An 18861-nucleotide genomic window follows, 5' to 3' on the forward strand; every position below is an offset into this window, starting at 1 on the left:
AGAATTTTCTTTCTAAACCATAAATAACTGACCTCTGCTGCCCCAACACCGGGTGAAACATGAGTATTCCTACAAAGACATTCTCCTACAATCAAAATCAGGACGTTAATACTGATAAATCGTGACCTCCTAACCCCCAGACACCAGTTAAATTTTGCCAATTGATCCCAAAGTATCCTTTTTACCACAAAGACCCAGTTCAGATCCTGTGCTGCATCCAGCTAGCCGTGCTATCTTCTCAGCCCTCCCTCAACTGTCCTGCCTTTAAGAGGATAGCGCAGATATTTTGTGGAATGATCACAATTTGGGTTTGTCTGCTGTTTCCTCGAGATTAGGTTCACAGCAGGAATATCACAGGAGTGAGGCAGTGCTGCTTCGGTGCTGCCTACTGTGTGGTAGGCGATCCTGAGTCAAGTTCACTCTCCTGGATCCAAGTAGCATCTGTCAGACTTCTCCACCCAGGGTTACTCTCCCTTCTTTAGAAGTAAGAAGCTCTGGGGAATGACTTTGACAATGTAAATGTCCTAGTCCTCAAACATTCAATCTATTCGTTTATTATTTATCTCAACATGGACCCATGGTTTCCTATTTTATTCAATGATACTGTTCTTATTTATTTTGATGTTCAATTTGCTCCAGATTTGACCAGTAGGAGCCCCTTCAAGCTAGCCTTTGTCCTGTGACCAAGCCAAACATTCCCTGAGCGCTTCCTTGCTCTCTGGCACGACGGGCTCATCTTGTATTTTTCCTCCTCCAGCCCTGCAATCAGCTTCTCCTCCAAGGAGCCCTAGCTCTGTTCAGTGGAGAACGGAGTTACAAGTCAAGCTCTGGATACCAGGGATGCCCACCACTACTGGGGTGTGGCTGCTTCCAGACCCTTTCAATGACCAGAGTCAGGGAACACACGTGTACACACACAACCACATTTATTTCTGTATCTACCTATATATACTGAAAATCATGAGTCTGCACCGGTATCTTCAATTCCAATGAGACACTCCACGGTTCATTCTGGTTTTCTCCTTTCCATACCATAACTCTCTTCTCCAACAGAGAAACTTGGTTCTCATGATTCTTAATATATACCCTAACTAGGCCCATCCCCCTGTAGTAAGCTTATCTGTCTCCCACTGTCACTGCTTCTCCCTTCGGAGCCCTGAGCATGCGCCCTCCTGACCCCGTCTGGGCCCCACGCCCTGCCGGGCCACCTGTCATGTGTGCATCCTCTGGAACATTAGGCCACGCCTCCCACCACCATGCGGGGGGGGGGGGGGGGGATGACTTCCCTCCCCAGAGGCTGTCACCCAGCGCAGACACCAGGCTCGCGCTGCCATCCCCCACCCCCGTATCACAGCTGCACAAGCCCCTCCTGAGCCACCTGTATGTGTGGGGGCCTGGGAGCGCGCCACCCTCTAAGGCGTGCTCTGCGGACCACGCGCCTCCAGCAGCCTAGAATCCCAGCACTGCGCTCACCCCAGAGCTGTGCGGCATGACTCTGCCCTTTGACAGGCTCCCCAGGGATGCACACGCCCACCGATGCTTGAGCAGCAGCACGGGGGACTCGAGTTCAGCCAACTCTTCCTCACCCAACCCCACCCCATCTCAGCCCTGGAATGCTCTCTGTGCCCACCCCCAAGAGACCCAGCCCCTCCCACTTCTCCTCGGCCTTCTCTGGACCCTCCCACTGTGCCCTCTGGGATGTCCGCCCTTCAGTGAATGGGCTGGTGCCTTCTGACTCTAAAATCCCGCCGGCCCGGCCCGCTTTCCTCACAGCCCATTGTGCGCCGGGCTGCGCGGGACGGGCGCTCCCCTGAGGCTGCTCCCCGGCCACTCCACGTCTGGCTCCAGCCTCCAGGTCGCTCTTCAGTCCCTCCACGCCTTCCATCGTGCTCGCGCTCGTAGGGGGGCCTCGAATCGGACCCTCCAGCTCTCTGCTCCGCTGCCTTTTCCCAGTCACTCCCTCCATCTCCTCTCTGGTTTCCCTCATTTGCTTCCAAATCACACCCTAAATCTTGTCATACGATGAAAATACCCTCCCTCCCGGATTTCTGCTTCTGTCCCCAGCCCCACCCCATCCTGAGAATACTCAGGGGGCCTGGGGGCAGCAGGAGGGTCACTGCATGAAAAGGCTCGCACCTCTGCCTCAGCAAGTCTTCCTCCCAGGCTGGGCCGCTTAGCTTCAGAGGGCAGATCAGTCTCACCTAAGCCCCGACTCTAAGCCACATATGCGCCAACACTGCTTTCACTTATTTTACTCATTAATAACTGCAAGTTTCCAGTATAACAGCATTTGTTTCCTTGGCCGTTATTCCTTAGTTTCTCTCTCCTAAAGGGGGGCCCTCAGAGAGGGATGAGCGCCAACAATGACCAAAACCACACTGCAAACCTCGGCTGCCCTTCACTTTCCCACCCATTAGCCTAATCTTACTCAGCAACTTAAATCCAAAACCATCTCCAAAGTTGAGCTCTTGGACAAGGGCCTCTTCCAATAAATATTTTATGGTGAAAATAAGAGGTTTCACTGAATATCTGCATACTTCAGAAATGATTTTTATGATAACAGACAGCTGAAAAGTACAAGGATATGAGAAATTCGTTTGGTGTCTACTACTAGCCTAGATCTAAATAACACAAGGATAAAAAGTCCATTCTGAAAAGTACTCCAGAGGAGGAATCTCTGTGATCTCCCCTAGAACTCCATCCTCAGCCCCGGGACGGCCATGGCCCAGCCTGTGAGGCTGCCGGGGAGGTGCCAGTAAACTGTTACCTCAGGATGGGCTCCAGGTCAGGGTGCCGCCATTCTTCCCTCTTCAATGAGCCCTGATTCAGGGCTCTTAAGATGGTCTTGTCAAAAGTCTCCGAGGACAACTCCTTTGGAAGCTAGGAAAGAAAAACGGCACGACCAACGTTAAGTTTCTCACTTACTGACAAATATGTCACACACCAGAGGCACAAAAGGAAGATGAATGTCTCCTACTCAGAAATCATCCCAAAGCAGTTCCTTTTCTAAATCTTCCCGAAAAGCGGCACTGCACAGGGCACCGCGGGGTCCCGAGGGAAGGGGAGGGGCCGAGGGTGCCGGCAGCACTAAGCCTGCTCTGGGCCCGCCGGCACTCCCCTCCCATCCCAGGACACCGCACCAAGGTTCTTCAGTGAAATGGAGCCTTTTGCAGGGCACAGGGAGTATTATTTTTGTCCTCAAATAGTATTCTGAAAACTGCGATCTCCGCCTTTGTAGTTATCACTTTTGTGCCTTCTGTATCACGTGTGAACCTCAGGCCAGGTCAGACTGTCAACACTACACACCAAATAAAGACCTGGGTGTGAAAGATGGGGTGAACACTCAGAATCTTACATAAAAAGATGAATTGGAGGTTTAGTAACCTTTTCCTCAGTGTGATGGAGGTGGCCTCAGAGCCATGTACAAGAAATCACAAAAAAATCATCAGTTGACCAAGAAAATTTTTTAATTAAATAAAATGACTTAAAACTTTGTTTTTATTAACTAGTTTACCTATTAAAATGCCTAATAAATTGATCCCTTATAAAACTAATTTTCCAAGTCTTTCAAGAAGTCAAAGTTTTAAATTTGACTTTTGATAACTAGTCTTTGCAATTAACTTGTGAACTGCAGTCACTTTCACTAAAATTAAGAATAGAACCATTAACACATTTATCTAAGGTGCCACAGGAATATAACAATCTATACAAATTTGTCCGTTTACATATTAATGTTTAATTGGAGAACCCAAAGTAAGTATTCTTCTGACAAATAAGCATTTTGAGTCAACAATTCAGAAATGGAAAATTTAACAAAGGTAGCGTAAGTATTACTATTTTAGGCACAGTAAGGCTATGGAATCAAGATGTTATCACAGAATGAAGCTCTTCCTGGCCCTTTTATTAACGTGGTAAGGTCAAACACTCCGCTGGCATTCCACACACCCACTGTGTAAATCACATCCTCAGACCACAAACAGGAAGAAACATGTTCTGGATCTACACATTTTTCCAAACAAGGAAATGACCATTCATTTCAGTATTTATACTTTGATGTTATCATTTTAATACAGATTTAGAACATTAGGCATATATCACATTACCCATTTTAAACACAATTTCTCCTGAATATCTGTACACAGCCAAAACCAGCTTCAGTGGAGAAGCTTATTTCAACTACCGAATGACTGATGGCTCTTCTAAACACAGGAAGGTGAGAATATATTCATTTTCACCTGGTCAGTGACTGCTCACGTGACTGGGCAGAGTGCGGATATGCAGCCAGTGGAATTTGCAAACTGATTTATTTTCAAGTGCTTTTACCTTCAATATCCAGGGACTACTTCCAGTCCTAGAGGAAGGCATATTCGCTAAAAATACATGTCTCTTCTATACCAGTCACTCGAACTTTCTCACCTGCCTGGTCTTTGTTCCAGCATACCCAGTCCCCCACCTCCGGGGTCCCGGCTCAGCCACAGCACAAGCTCAGCGTGCTGGAAGGCATTCACACCTCGGTACAAGTTCTTCTTTAAAAACACTGAGGCCTGACGGATAACCATCTACAAAATCTCATTACAATTTGGTTTTTGCAACTCTCCTCATTAATCCATTCATTCATTGAGTCAACATATAGTTCAAACTCCGACCCTGTCCTAAGTACTGTTTCTGGCACTGTGGATACAGCAGTGAGGATGAAACAAGAACCCTGCCTTCATGGAGCTTCCTTTCTGGCAAGGAGAAACAACACAGGTGCCAGACACAGCCGTCAAGGAGCAGCAGGGGAAGGAGGCCAGGATGTGGAGGACAGAGAGGCTACTACTGATATGGAAAAAAGGATTGGAAAGCACTGACCTCAAACTCACTACAGCAAACTCACTGACCCTTCTCACTATAGCAAACTTTAGGTGCAGTTCAACAGCCTCCACAGAAGTTAAAGACTGTTAGTATGTACAGGTTGTCAAGCAGACAGCTTATGATCTTACCTTTTGTAGATGATTTTAAAAGGAAGATGAAAAGGAAAAGAGACATATGGTAAACTTGAAAGGATATTTCATAATCAGCAATTCATTCCTAGAAGTATGCTAGTTGCCAATTATTTCATATAACCTGATAAGGCATTGGTCCTACGAAAAAACCACTATATTCAGATGTTGGCTAAGTAGGGGGACCATTAATTACTGTGATTCTGAAGAGCAAATTATTTATTTCGGGCTGCATTTTTTTTAAAAAAACACCTAAGCCTTTAGAGAAATTCTGTGACTGAAAAATGAAATCTGTCAAGACAAACAGTAGATAAAGTTTAGGGAAACCCAGAGGAGAGACCCTGTCGGGCGCCACGCGCAGAGTCACCAACAATATACATCTCAGCAAGGAACCAGGAATAAGGTTCCCCCCCCCTTTTTTTTTTAATGTGGAAAACCATCAATTCCTTATATTGGTAATGTAAGGTAACAAAATCTATGTTTAGAATAACATGACATTTTCTACATCAATGTTCATGAAGAGTTGTAAGCCAGCCTCTATATACACGCTTTAATTTTCCTGGTGTTTGTTTTGGTACTAAGGTTTTTGGATTCTGTATACCAGCAGTCCCCAACCTTTTTGGCACCAAGGACCGGTTTCGTGGAAGACAATTCTTCCATGGACCGGGGCGGGGGGTCGTGGGATGGGATGGTTCAGGCAGTGATGCCAGCAATGGGGCGCAATGGGGAGCGGCAGGGGAAGCTTCGCTCACCGCCACTCACTTCCTGCTGCACGGCCAGCTCCTAACAGGCCGAGGACCGCTACCTGCCCACTGCCCGGGGGTTGGGGACCCCTGCTGTATATCACATAAAAATCGTTTTAACAAAAAAAATCTATACTTTTACCTTCAGCAGAAATTCCTGTAGTTCTTGGTGGGTTTTTGTTACTGTTGTGACTGAAAGATCAGACCAATTTACCTGATTTAAAAAAAAAAACACGTTATACAGTTACTTCTTAGGCAGGAACTGACTGGAAAAAAGCCATGTGTAAAACAAATGACCTTACTTTAACTTTATCAAGATTAACAATTAGAAATATAAAAATCTGGTATTGTCATAATTTCTTCAAAACTGTTAAAATTAACTGTATATTGACATTCTACTTTAAAAAATTTTAATAACTCCTTTCAAAGTGCATGGTTCATCAAAACAAGCTGTCTTCTAAAAATGTGACTATACTTTAGTAATTTTTCAGAAAGGGAAATGTCTTATGTTCCTCTTGGTGACATTGTAGGGACTCTAAAATGACACTTCGACAGCACAGATCTATGCCCCAAGAAAAAAGAAAAACTCGATCTCCTGGAACTTTAATTAAATATACATTCTTAAGAGAAATACCAAGTTTACTGCCCGCCCTTCTTTGGTAGTACTGTATTGCATTTTTATGGGGACTTATGGTTTATGAAAAGATTTCATCTTTATCTTAATGCTTTACAATCCTATTAACGTAGATGGGGCAGACATGACTACCTCTGTTTTCAGATGGAGAAACTAAAACTCAAAAAGGCTAACTTACTTAGATTCAACTCTAGGTAAGCAGAAGAGCCAGAACTAAAATCTATTACCCACCTACTTCTTGGATACCTTTAACTCAGTGGACTCGATGGTAACCCACTAATAATTTCTACTTCACAATTATTTGAGCTGAGTGAATACTTGAACTATGCTAATACATAAGCCTTACCAACCAATCATGCCACAGTTAACCAGATACTTAAGAATACATACAAAAGTTTATCTAGCAACCCTCAAACAAATATCCTTATTAAGTGACACATCTTTTAAATGATTTTTAATTACTCAAATGTTTGTTGAGCAGCTACTTGTGTCAGACACTGTTCTTATGAAAGGATACAGGAGTGGACAAGACAGTGAAGCCTCTGCTGGCTGAGGTCAGAGTCTAGTGCAGGAGTCAGATTAGAGCCAATGAATGTACAAGGAGTTCCATCAGTGATCAGTGCTCCAAAGAAAACGAGCTGGGCATGCAGCAGGAGCTGGGAGAAGCACGTCAGAGGGGTGCCAAGAAAAGCCTCAGAGTAGGGGCCGTCGAGCCTGTGTGTGACCTGAAGGGACGTCAGCTGTGCCAGGGTCTGGGGGAATATCGTTCCAGAGCCAGAGGACAACGAAGGCCTTAAGGAAGGAATGCGCTTAGAGCTCCAGCAACAAAAGGAGAGCTGGTCTAAATGAATGACGAGAGCAGGGGGGCTTGTGTTAAACGTCACAAAACGTAGGTGAAACATGGAGATAAGGACTTAAAATTTGAAAACTGAGAATATTTCTCACAGAAGAAGGCAGAAGCCAGAGTCCTGAAACTCCAACTAATGTACTAAGCAAGTCAGATATGGCGAGATGCAGAGGATGAAGATTCCTGCTCTCTATGAGATGACAGCCTTCTGGAAAGAAAAATCATGTAACCCAAATTAAGAATCTGGGAAAGGGATGATGGTGGTACACCTGGGATGAATGAAAAAACATTCTGCTGGAGGATCAGAAATGACTTTGTGAGGCAAGTACAGCTAACGTTGGGCAAGCAACACCTTTGGGTAGGAAGTGAAGTGAGGATGCACAGAAACACAGCGTCCTTCCATGTGGCTTCAAGGCGTGGGCAGTCCCACATCAGAAGAAAGTGCCTGACAGCAAAGCCCGAACAGGGAGGAAGGAAGATGCCAACACGGAATGCACATCATAGTCAACAGGCAAACAGGAGCGGCGGGGACTAACAGAGCTGGGCTCTGCAGTTAATCAGAAAGCTGTGTGAAGGACAGAATGACAGCAGAGCAATTAGAGATAAGAAAAGCCAACAAAGGCCAGAAAATAAAAGCCTTGGAGAAAGAAGAGGAGGAGAAAAATACCAGGAAAAGACAATGCCTGTGATCTTGATTTTTAAAAATACTGGTGAATGTTTACTTTCACTTTTTAAAGATATATCTTACACCTTAAATCTAAGGCTCTTATTTCTTTTTAATAAAACTGTCAGAGTAACTTTAATGTGATACAATTTTTAACACTTGGCAAACCATGCAGTATATACTGAAAACAGTACATTCCCTTAATTCAGACAAACACAGACATGGGTATAGCTTCCCTTAAATTGGCAAACCTGCCATTAAGTTGTTCCAAAGATCAATTTTCATTCTTTCCAAAAGATCATTTAACATAGTATGAGATATCTTTTTGGGTGATGAGAGTAGCTTACTTTGAAGGTGTACTCCCAATATTTGTCAGCCCTTTTTCTCTGGACTCCTTTCAACATTATCTTCTCAATGTGTACAGCTGAAAGAAAGAAAACATGCTGACTTGTTCTACAGAGACTAGATACATATTTCAGTTACCCAACCTGACAAAGCCAAACGATTAAGCTATTTATCTTCATCTTTACTACTAGCCTTAATCATGAAATAAAACAAAAAAAACCCAGAAGCACAGCAATGTGCTGTCCATCCATGAAGTAATTTGTTTCTATATCCACTAAGCATGCTGAATGGCTGAAGTCATTTCAAGCACTCTGCTAAGCACCAAAGATAAATAATAAAAGGCGCCTGCAGTGAAGATTATTTTTCTAGATGAAATCTTCAGAACTGTTAATTCAAATTACCACAAATACAGCACTTTAGAGTCATTCAGTTATTTATGCATATTAGGTGTAAACTAGAAAATGTTTTTTGGTTTTTTTAAAATTGTGGGGGAAAAACCCTTCAAAAGTAATATGAACTGGTAAAAATTTCCTTCCAATTGAGAATTTAAAAATTGTTTTTTTCGAATGTGACCCTTAATATCATATAACAGTAACACAAACATAACATTATAATAAACTATGATGGTTCACTGTAGCAACATTTTTCACAATTTATTATACAGATAAAATAGTGATTATAAATTACATTAATGGCTTAAGAACAATTACTCTGAATTGAACTAGATAAGATGGTCAGCTTACTCGTGAAGTAATAAGCAAAAGTGCAAATCCCCAAACTACTCATTTCATACATCCTTCAGTAAAAGTTATCACCTTAGCAAGTAAATCTCTTTACAAATTGAAAAGAGCCAGTCTACTAAGCATAATATAAGGACTTAAGGGGGAAAAAAAAAAAAAGATTGTTGCTCACAGTGTAAGTAGAAGAAATAGTCATGAAGATGATAAAGGTCACAGGGAAGAAGTTAGGAAAGTGACTCAACAGAAGGTCACTGTTGGATTCAGGGGACAGGAGATGGAGAAGAAAAGGGAAGGACTCACTCTGCCTTAAAAGAATAAGTTAAAATAGGCGAAGTAGAATATACAAAGTAACAAAAGTATACAGGAAGAATTAAGATTGCTGTAGATCACAGAAGGTGGGCACTAAGAAAGCAGGAAACGTAAGATTACAGAAATTTGCTGGTAAACAGGTATAATAAACTAAGGAGATACCATTACCAGTATTTTGTGTTAACTTTCCAAATGTATAATGTTTGGTGGCCTGCTTCTGGACCAATTTCCCTTGGTGGGTGAGAAATGTTGAGAATGGGACAAAAGAAAATCTCAGAAGCCAGGTTAGAAGCCTTCAACTGCTCACAACTGCTGCAGTATGATAAAAGCCAAAGTGGGGAAGTGAGAGAGTCTGCTGTTTCCAAAAGCTGTTCTATTAAATCATGTGAAGGATGATGCTATTAAATAAAAACCACCTGAACTAATCAATGTTCCAAAATATGAAGCAGCTTTACTTCTAGGGAAGGGGACCACTGGGGCAGTGTGGGTACGGGAACACGGCTATGGCTTCAGCCTTGATTTCAAGTTATACCTGCTGTGATCTATCAGAATCAAGATGAGGAAAACAAAGGAGTATGTGGTGAGGAATGGCTGATAACGGGAGATCCCCTAACCCTCATAAATTAAAACTGAAAAGCATGGACTGTGTACATTTGTTTACAAATTAAGAATAAAGGAAAAACCATCTATGAGTACGTTACAGTTAATTGTTACCTTTTTGATGTAGTCTTTATGGTTTTTTTTTTAATATCTTTACTTTTTTTAAAAAAAGGACCTTCACGGCAAAACCAAACTCTGCTCTAGGTTACTGGTAGGCTCACTGAGCCTGGCTGAAGCAGTTCATTCATGATTCGAGTAGTTTAATAGTCTTGAATAGAAGTGGTAATTCTGTAAACATTTTCTAAACATTAAACATTCACACCTATTTTTCCTCCGTGAGGAAAAATGCATTACACGAAAGGATTATTACTGGAATTAAAAGGAAGCAAAACGACATCAATTCAAAGCTGTTATAACTGAGTGTGATGCTAACTGTACATCCTTCACCCTTCCAAGACCACCCAAGTGGCAGTCAACATTTGCCATTTCAAATTTCCCTCAATACAGGTTAACGGACTCCCCAGATGTGAGGAGAAGAGAATATCTGAACTCTTTTCTTTTCAGGTGGCAATGTCCTTTCACTCCTCCACCCAGTCCCCCTGAAAACTGCATTACTGCAGGAAGAACGGGCTTGTAAGGAATTTCTTCACTCTCTTGCAGTGAGCTTCTGTAAAATTAATTTCTTCAGTAGACACTGAGCACGTTCTACAGATAAAGCACTATGCTAATACTCTGGGAGTACGTTAAGGTCTTTGTCCTCCAGAAGTATGCAATCAGATTTAAGACAAGGGACCACAAGGCAGAACCATGTAAGCATGGGCTGGGACAGGGGCTGCAGAGCCAGAGCCCAGACACAGAGTCAAGGAAGTGGGAGGGCTGGCATTTGAGCTAAACCCAGGACCTGTAGGATTTCTCTACTTCAAAAAGGAGAAAGAGGAGTGAGTTAACCAATGTCAGTAGCGCTCTGCAATCTTTTCGTGTACAGATGTTTTAAAGTTGAGGAAAAACACAGCATACCTTCTCGCTGGGTTCTATGAGGTGCCACAGTAAGTCCATCATGAGGTATCGGGGCTTGTTCCATTAAACTGGCCTCATTACTTTGCATATAATCACCATGAGCAGAGTCATTCTAGAGGAGAAAGAGGGGCACATGTTAATCTATATCAGAGACTAAGAATAGTGAATGCCACAAAAATAAACCAGATTAAAGTCCTACTTTTAATAGCAATAATTTTAATAGCAATTTTTAGAGATAAAATAGGTGATTACACATTAAGAGCAGAAAGGTACAGTGTCAGAGCAGTGGGGAAAGAAGTATCAATATTTATCTTCATTTAATGGCAATATTCTATCCATTATTTACTGTCCCAGTTTCCTGGGACACCTTGCAAACTGCTATTCAGAACTGCCAATGATGTCAATTCTTTACCTAAGTGAACCAGGATCGAAGAAATAAATATAAAAAGATGGTACCCTTTATGCTATTCCCCAGATGTAAGGGTATTTGTATTTTTTATATAATTATGCAATTTTTATTCATTACTTGGTCTTAGTGACAGTCTAACAAGACGCTTTGTTAGCAAAAGTATCATCAATACACAATTCTAAACAAGAATGTGTGTGGACAATGACCTTACTATTAATGTTAAACCATCTAATAGCAACCGGGTGCTCTAAATCTGAATTTGCTCAGCCAATCGCTACCATTAGTGAACTAGAGGTAAGTTTCACCCCAGAACTGCTACTTGGAGTAATGAAGAGCATGCTAATCTTACACACAGCTCTCAGAATTCAAGTATTGTCTTGTATATATTGTTACTCTAACCCACTGGGTAAGCCAAAAATTAAAACAGCTTTATCACAGTTCTTTATCACAACTCACACCTTATCCTCCCCTTTATGTTCAGAATCTCAAAACACTACTCAGACCCAAATTATCTCAGTTACAGGAACCAATTACAATTTTGCAAATCTGCAATAAATAAGATACGTTAATTTTTTGAACTGTATAGAGAAATGAAGTAAACAGAAGACCCTAAACTTTCCAAGAATCCTAATTTAAAGACACAGACACAGAGAATGGACTTGAGGACACGGGGAAGCAGAAGGGTAAGCTGGGACGAAGTGAGAGAGTGGCATGGACATATATACACTACCAAATGTAAAACAGATAGCTAGTGGGAAGCAGCCGCATAGCACAGGGAGATCAGCTCGGTGCTTTGTGACAACCTAGAGGGGTGGGATAGGGAGGGTGGGAGGGAGACGCAAGAGGGAGGGGATATGGGGATATATGTATATGTATAGCTGATTCACTTTGTTATACAGCAGAAACTAACACGCCATTGTAAAGCAATTATACTCCAATAAAGAAGTTAAAAAAATATATTTTGTTCTATAGTCTCATCATTCATTCTGGCCTGTCAATGAGTGTGGGTTGCCAGTTGACACCTCTATTTCTAGGAATAAGGCACCATAATAGGTACTCTTGGGAGCAAAGCTTCAGCCTTATAGTATGTCTTGTTCTAGAAACCCAAGGAAATAAAGACTGTCTACACAGAAACACTTAAGAAGGGGAGCACTGACCTCTTAAGTCAACATCCAATTTTCGAATGTCATTCACCAACTTTCAATATTACTGAATAAAAAAAAAGTGGATACAGGAATTCTTCTAACAATAACAAAATCATGTATTTCCTAACCCAAACCATATAATCATTTAATACAAAGTAATACAACCACATTGGCCTAAAATTGCTGTAAATACGTCAAAAATCAATATAAATAAAGCACTGTAATCCTCTCAAATACTTGTGTAAACTGGAAGTTTAGCTTAATAGGTCAACCATTTTATAGAGAGTATTTTCCACACTGTTCATATGTAGTTCATGAATTAAAAATAACACCTTTAAATATAAATGAATGCAAAATATAAACGAAACAACAGTTTTCATCAGGGAAATGAGAAGCAAAACTACAATGAGATACCACTTCATACCCATCAGAATGTCTATTATCCAAAAAATGGACAAGTACTGGTGAAGATGTGGAGAAATCGGAGCCCTTGTGCATTGCTGGTGGGAGTGTAAAACAGTGCAGCCACTGTGGAAGACAGTACAGCAGTTCCTCAAAAAAATAAAATTATCATATGATCCAGCAATTCCACTCCTAGGTATATACCCAAAAGAACTGAAAGCAGAGGCTCAAGCAGATAATTAGTACTCCAATGTTCATAGCAGCATTATGAACAATAGCCAAAAGGTGGAAACAATTCAAATGTCCACTGATGAACAGATAAACAAAATGTGGTATAAATACAACTGAACATTACTCAGCCTTAAAAAGGAACAAAATTGACACATGGATGAATCTTGAGGGCATTATGCTAAGTGAAATAAGCCAGACACAAAAAGACAAATACTGTATGATTCTACTTATATGGGGTACCTTAGAGTAGTCAAATGCATGGAGAAGGTAGAATGGTGGCTACCAGGGGCTTCAGAGAGAGGGGAACGAGGGGTAGCTGCTTAATGGATACAGAGGTTCAGTGCGGGATAAAAGAAAAGTTCTGGAGATGGATGGTGGTGATGTTTGCACAACGGTGTGAACGTACTTACTGCCACTGAACTGTACGCTCAAAAAAGGTTAAAACAGCAAATTTTGTTATTATATTTTACCACAATAAAAAATTAAGAAGAATAATTTTATCATGTTGTCTCCACAAATTTTATATTGAAGCAATTGTGTGAAAGTAGTTTGCTTCACAATCAAAATCACATTTTTAAAGCCTGAAGTTACTTTAAAGAACACAATTTAAAAACCAAGTAAAAAGCCTCCTAGTTTAATAAGATAGGCAGAAAAATGGTATTTGACCAAGGACTGAAGTTCGTCAACCCATGAAATATCTACTAATTAAGTTTTCTGCCCCCTCCCAACACCAAGTCTCAGCATGTACCAAAGCTATAAAATCATTTAGACTAAATTTAGAAACTATAAAATTTTAAATTTTATTAATTCAACAAAAATTTAATGCCTCATGAGCTACAGAGATCAGAATCACGGTGTTTATTGGTCCCAGCGTGAACGGTGGTCAGTTCTGCCGTTTCTCCTCTCCTTGTCACGCGTGCTTTGCTCTGCGTAGAGGAAGGTGCCATAAAATCTGAGAACTACTGGTTCAATGGAATCGTACAGGAAGGAATTATGCCCACTTTTTCTATTAAGTTCAGATTCCCAAGCAAATGCAATATAGACGACATGCCAGAATTGGCATTTTACAAAAAGAATCAGGACCAAGTAGAAAGTGGGAGAATTTTCTCTGCTTGGATTAAGAAGACGAAGTTTAAAAATTCTAAGCCGGCAAAAGAATGCACAGGAACAAAAAGAGCATTGGTATGTGTGTGCCCTTCTCCTTTCTATAACTCATTTGAGTGTGTAAAGCTTTTTCTGACCTATGGCGTGCTCCTGGTTAGCTCAAATCCACATGTCACGTAATATATCTCGTTCATTCTAGAGATTGCTCAGATTTCAATTTTACGCATGTAGAGCCATCACAATTACATACTTGAGATCTCTTAAATGTGGAGAAAGTTTGTGAAATAGTCAAGTGACTGGACAGTCCTAAAAAGATTCTTCTCTGAAAATACATCATTAGAACAAAGATCACACTGGTCTCATTTTACATTAACAAAGGTCAAACTGTAGGTTTATTTTAGCTCATCTACCAATGTTCTACACATTCCCTCTTGTCCTTTGATGCGGACTGTACATTTTAAAATACCAAGACATTCTTTCTAAGAAAGAAACAAAAAACAAAAGCAGAAAATGAATTTCTTAGTTTTTTTTTACTAATTTTACTAACTTCAGAAGTTTTTACACTCATCAAATCAGACTTAGAATTTAACACTAGTATATATAACAACACCACCTTATTAAGCTTTTGTGGTAGATGAAAGATAGTCAAAAATACTTTTGATACTCCTCCCACTGAAAGGTGGGTCTAATTACCAACCAGTGGATCTGGGCTGACTTTAGAGACCTGACTGACCAGTAGGATGGGATGGAAGGGATGTTCCTGGATGGCTATAGATAGGTCATAAGAAGCCTTGCAGCTGGGCCTCTGGGAACACTTGCTCTTGGAGTCCTGAGCCAGCCTGTGAGGAGTGCAATTCTCCTGAGGCTGCCATGCCAGAGACCATGCAGAGAGAGGAGAGGGGTAGAGATGCCCCCAGTTCCCAGCTGTGTCTCCAGACATCCTGGAGTAGAGACAAGTCGCCCCTGCTGTTAGTTACCTGTCTAAATTCCTGGGCCACAGAATTATGAGAAATAATAATAAAATGGCTGTTGCTTTAAGCCACTAAGTTTTGGGGTAATCTGTTACAGTTCTAGGTTTTAGATTCTCTTCTTTAAATAACCAGGATTGTACCTAAAGCATATGCTATTATTTAAGCAAGATTCATAGAAAGTCTTCCTTTGAATGTCAGAAAATGATTCATTATTAGAAACATTACTGAGATGTCAAATTTCATCTCTTTTGGTAGAAGAAGAGGGAAGAAGCTGAGGCGAATTTAAGAATTATTGTCTGTCTCTTTAATTGAGAGGATGTGGTAGAAAAGCAGATATCTGTCTCATCTTTACTCAATGAAACAGTATAACCCAACCCAAAGAAATGCCTTGAATCAATCTATAGCATCTGATAAAAGGCAAGTTCTGGTGTGAGAAGAAACATGGATGGTAAATGTATTAAAGTTATGCCGCAAAGAACAAAACTGACCCAACAGTGCAGAAAGGAGGGAGCAATGAATCAGCAGCTTAGAAACAGTATGCCATTTGGGTTTCTGCTATGGATTTCAGTATGGATTTCTGCTATGATCATGGACTCACTTCCTATGTAATTTACTGTTTAACTAGAAATGTGCGAATAAGGTGATTCAGCAAGACGAGTGTGGTAGAATTCACTATGTTAAAGCATGGGTAAGCGCACTCTAGTTATTGAATGTGGGAGGAAGTGCTAAACTATGTACTGAATCCGTGTATACACTTTGCCATCACAGCCCACAGACCAGACCTGGCTCTGTTAAATTCTTCCTAACATGACATCTCTGAACTGACAGCGGCTACCTGTGTAGAGCAGGAGTGGCCTGGAACTGGGTGCATCAAACAAAGATGGGAGTGGGAAACTTGATTCACTGTAACTTTCTATGTATTCTGGGGAACTCTGAATTTATTACAAATAAAAAACATTAAAATTGTCGATGTCATCATCTTTTCTAGAGAACTGCTCTTGTAGGATGCACAATTAGGGAAGATCTAGCAGAAGAACACTGATACAAAAGCCTACTGGGGATGAGGGGAGTATAGAATGAAAGAAGTGAGGGCAGCAGTTTTTACCTGGATGTGATGTTTACGAAACTCCCTTTGTGTTTCTGCTCTTTGAACCTCAATGGCGCCATCTGTAGCTGATAGGTGGACTGGTGAAAAAATATAAACTGTATTGGACTAGAAAGGCATAGAATGCAGGGAGTAGTGGTAATGGCTTCTGGCCTAGACCAAAGCTGGGGTGCCCCCCTCTTTAACATCAGCGTCTGTTTCCTTTACCAACCTTCTGCTCTCCTACCACAGAAGGGGAAAGACCTCTTCTTTTACCCTAGAATTAGGAGGCTGAACAAGAGCTGCTACATCCCTGGGCTAGCAGCCCCCAGATTTTTAAATCCCCACTTTGCCAGAATGTTTCTTGGGTGAGTTGAAAAGAACGCACCCATGAGCATGGGTACAAAAGGATCTAACGAGGATGTGTCTCTCCTCCCTAGCCCGTATATGACCGAACTGCCCTCTCCTACACAGCCCCACCCCACAGGAGACACCAAAGGATCTTGGTAGGAGGTGAGCCTGGGCTCAGGAGCCTGACCGCCAAATGGCCCTGCACGGACTTCTAGCTGAAGCACAGCCTTCACCCCCAGTGGAGAAATGTTCCTGGGACCATGTGGAAATTGTAACTTATAAAGCTTATGAAGCATCCTTGACAGAAAGTGACTTATAGGTCGGTAATTATTAGTGTTGGGAAACACTGCATTAGGACTTGTGTTCAATACCAACTGGGAGAACAGGCACCTTCCCCAAACTAACAAAACCACTCAACATCACCCTCTCTGTAAGTGTTTGATCTCTTTCCTGAGGAAGTCTTCTCCAAACACCACAGCACTGTGGCTGACACACGACCATGCTGTTCCTTCCAGGACCACTAGAGAATTTCAAGCATTTGATACCCAAAACAAAAATCAGTTATACTGAGGGAACATTATGCTTCCTAACGCTCCCAATTTAAACGTTCCTAACAAGAAACATAAAAACCCCACAATTCTTAGATTATAAACTGCTCACTTGAGTGACCAAAGTTTTTAACTTTCAGATCATAAGCAAGGTACTATCTCAATTCCACATCTGGCTCCCACCACCCCTCAAGCAAATCACGGATCAGAGATCAACACTGGGCGACAGTAACTACGATTACCCAAACAATAATACAGTTTGTAAGTTGTGACTTTCTCCATCCTATCAAAACATCACCCATAGGTTTGCACCAATATGCACCCCTACACACAAAAACTTAGTTAATTTAGGGAGTGCTGTACATAACACACGACCTGATTTTGAAAGAATAATTAATAAGCACAACTATTCAGCATTCACTCATTGAAGCTTCAGTTCAAATCTATACTGTTCCATGCTTTCTACCTAAAGGAACAATTCCTTCTATTATTTCCAAAACAACTGTGCCTATACTACATGGCTGCAAGTAACCATAAGGTAGCTGATAATTCACCAACCCCCCCCCACCAAAAAAAAATCACTTCCTGATGCACTTTGTCTTACAGCAATTAATCATAACGGTATTTTTCAGAGCTATATTTTTGTTTGTTTGTTTTTTTGTTTTTGTTTTTGTGGTATGCGGGCCTCTCACTGTCGTGGCCTCTCCCGTTACAGAGCACAGCCTCTGGACGCGCAGGCTCAGCAGCCATGGCTCACGGACCCAGCCGCTCCGCGGCACGTGGGATCCTCCCGGACCGGGGCACGAACCCGTGTCCCCTGCATCGGCAGGCGGACTCTCAACCACTGCGTCACCAGGGAAGCCCTCAGAGCTATATTTGAAATATCCTAAGCATACGAAATTTTGACTGAACATTTACAATATATGCAATGTTGACCAAAAAATGAGACGTGATGCCTGAGTCTTTGGGGAACTTATAAAATTGACCTTCCCTCCTGGATTTTAAGTTAAAAATAACTCAAAGTAAAAGAAAAAAAAAAAGAATCATAGGATACGTAGCGAAATTGTAACACAGAATATACACGCTACTGGAATGCAGAGGCAGTGAAGAGTCTTAGGAGAAGATTACCACACGGACAATTCCAGAGAACAACATCCAAGAGGTGATGGCATGAGTCAGCCTTGAATAAAAGAACAGACGTGAGAGGAAGGAGCAGAAGAAAGATTTTGAGTCCAAAGACCTAGTAGAGACCACGTCCCATCAGTCACTGTAAGAAAACATGGTATGATTAAATATTGCTTTAGGAAGATGTATCTGGCAGTGGTATCCAACAGGTAAGAAGTGGGAAGGCTGAAAGCAAGGGAATCAGAGGTAAAAGTCCCAAAACAGAATGGTGTCAGCAAGGATGAGAAAAGGGGGGATCCAGCATATGAGGGGTGGAGAGGATTAAGATTATCAAGCAAATCAGAGTGACTAGGAATATGATGGTACCATTGAGAAAACTGGATGAGTCTGGAAGATCTTTTTTTTTTTTACAAATCAGTGATGCATTCTTTTCATACATATGAATTTAAAGTGACAGTGAACATTTCAGGGAGACACACAAATTTCCACTTGCTCCCACTGCAACCAGTTTCTTTCATCTGACCTTCAAGGCCCTCTGTAACCCAACCCCTATCATCTCTTCAGGCTTCTGCATTTCTGTTCATCCACTGCAACCAAATTGTGCTATCCA

At 41.6% G+C, this 18861-nt stretch overlaps 2 protein-coding genes across 3 annotated transcripts in view; both read right to left on the bottom strand.

The window, feature by feature from the left end:
• ZCCHC2 (zinc finger CCHC-type containing 2) overlaps nt 1-18861 on the bottom strand; it is a 52994-nt gene that overhangs the window by 28618 nt on the left and 5515 nt on the right. For both annotated transcript variants that reach the window (XM_079942092.1, XM_079942091.1), the window contains exons 2-5: nt 10882-10993; nt 8218-8294; nt 5868-5939; nt 2768-2880 (exon numbers count right to left, since the gene is read on the bottom strand). In XM_079942092.1, coding sequence (XP_079798218.1) covers nt 2768-2880; nt 5868-5939; nt 8218-8294; nt 10882-10993 — 374 coding nt within the window. The remainder of the gene's footprint in view (nt 1-2767; nt 2881-5867; nt 5940-8217; nt 8295-10881; nt 10994-18861) is intronic.
• TNFRSF11A (TNF receptor superfamily member 11a) overlaps nt 10888-18861 on the bottom strand; it is a 163989-nt gene continuing 156015 nt past the window's right edge. The window contains exon 11 of the transcript XR_013831215.1: nt 10888-10993. The gene's annotated coding sequence lies outside the window, so the exon portion shown is untranslated. The remainder of the gene's footprint in view (nt 10994-18861) is intronic.

Source organism: Stenella coeruleoalba, assembly GCF_951394435.1.
Source record: "Stenella coeruleoalba genome assembly, chromosome: 14".
NCBI classification, from domain to species: domain Eukaryota; kingdom Metazoa; phylum Chordata; class Mammalia; order Artiodactyla; family Delphinidae; genus Stenella; species Stenella coeruleoalba.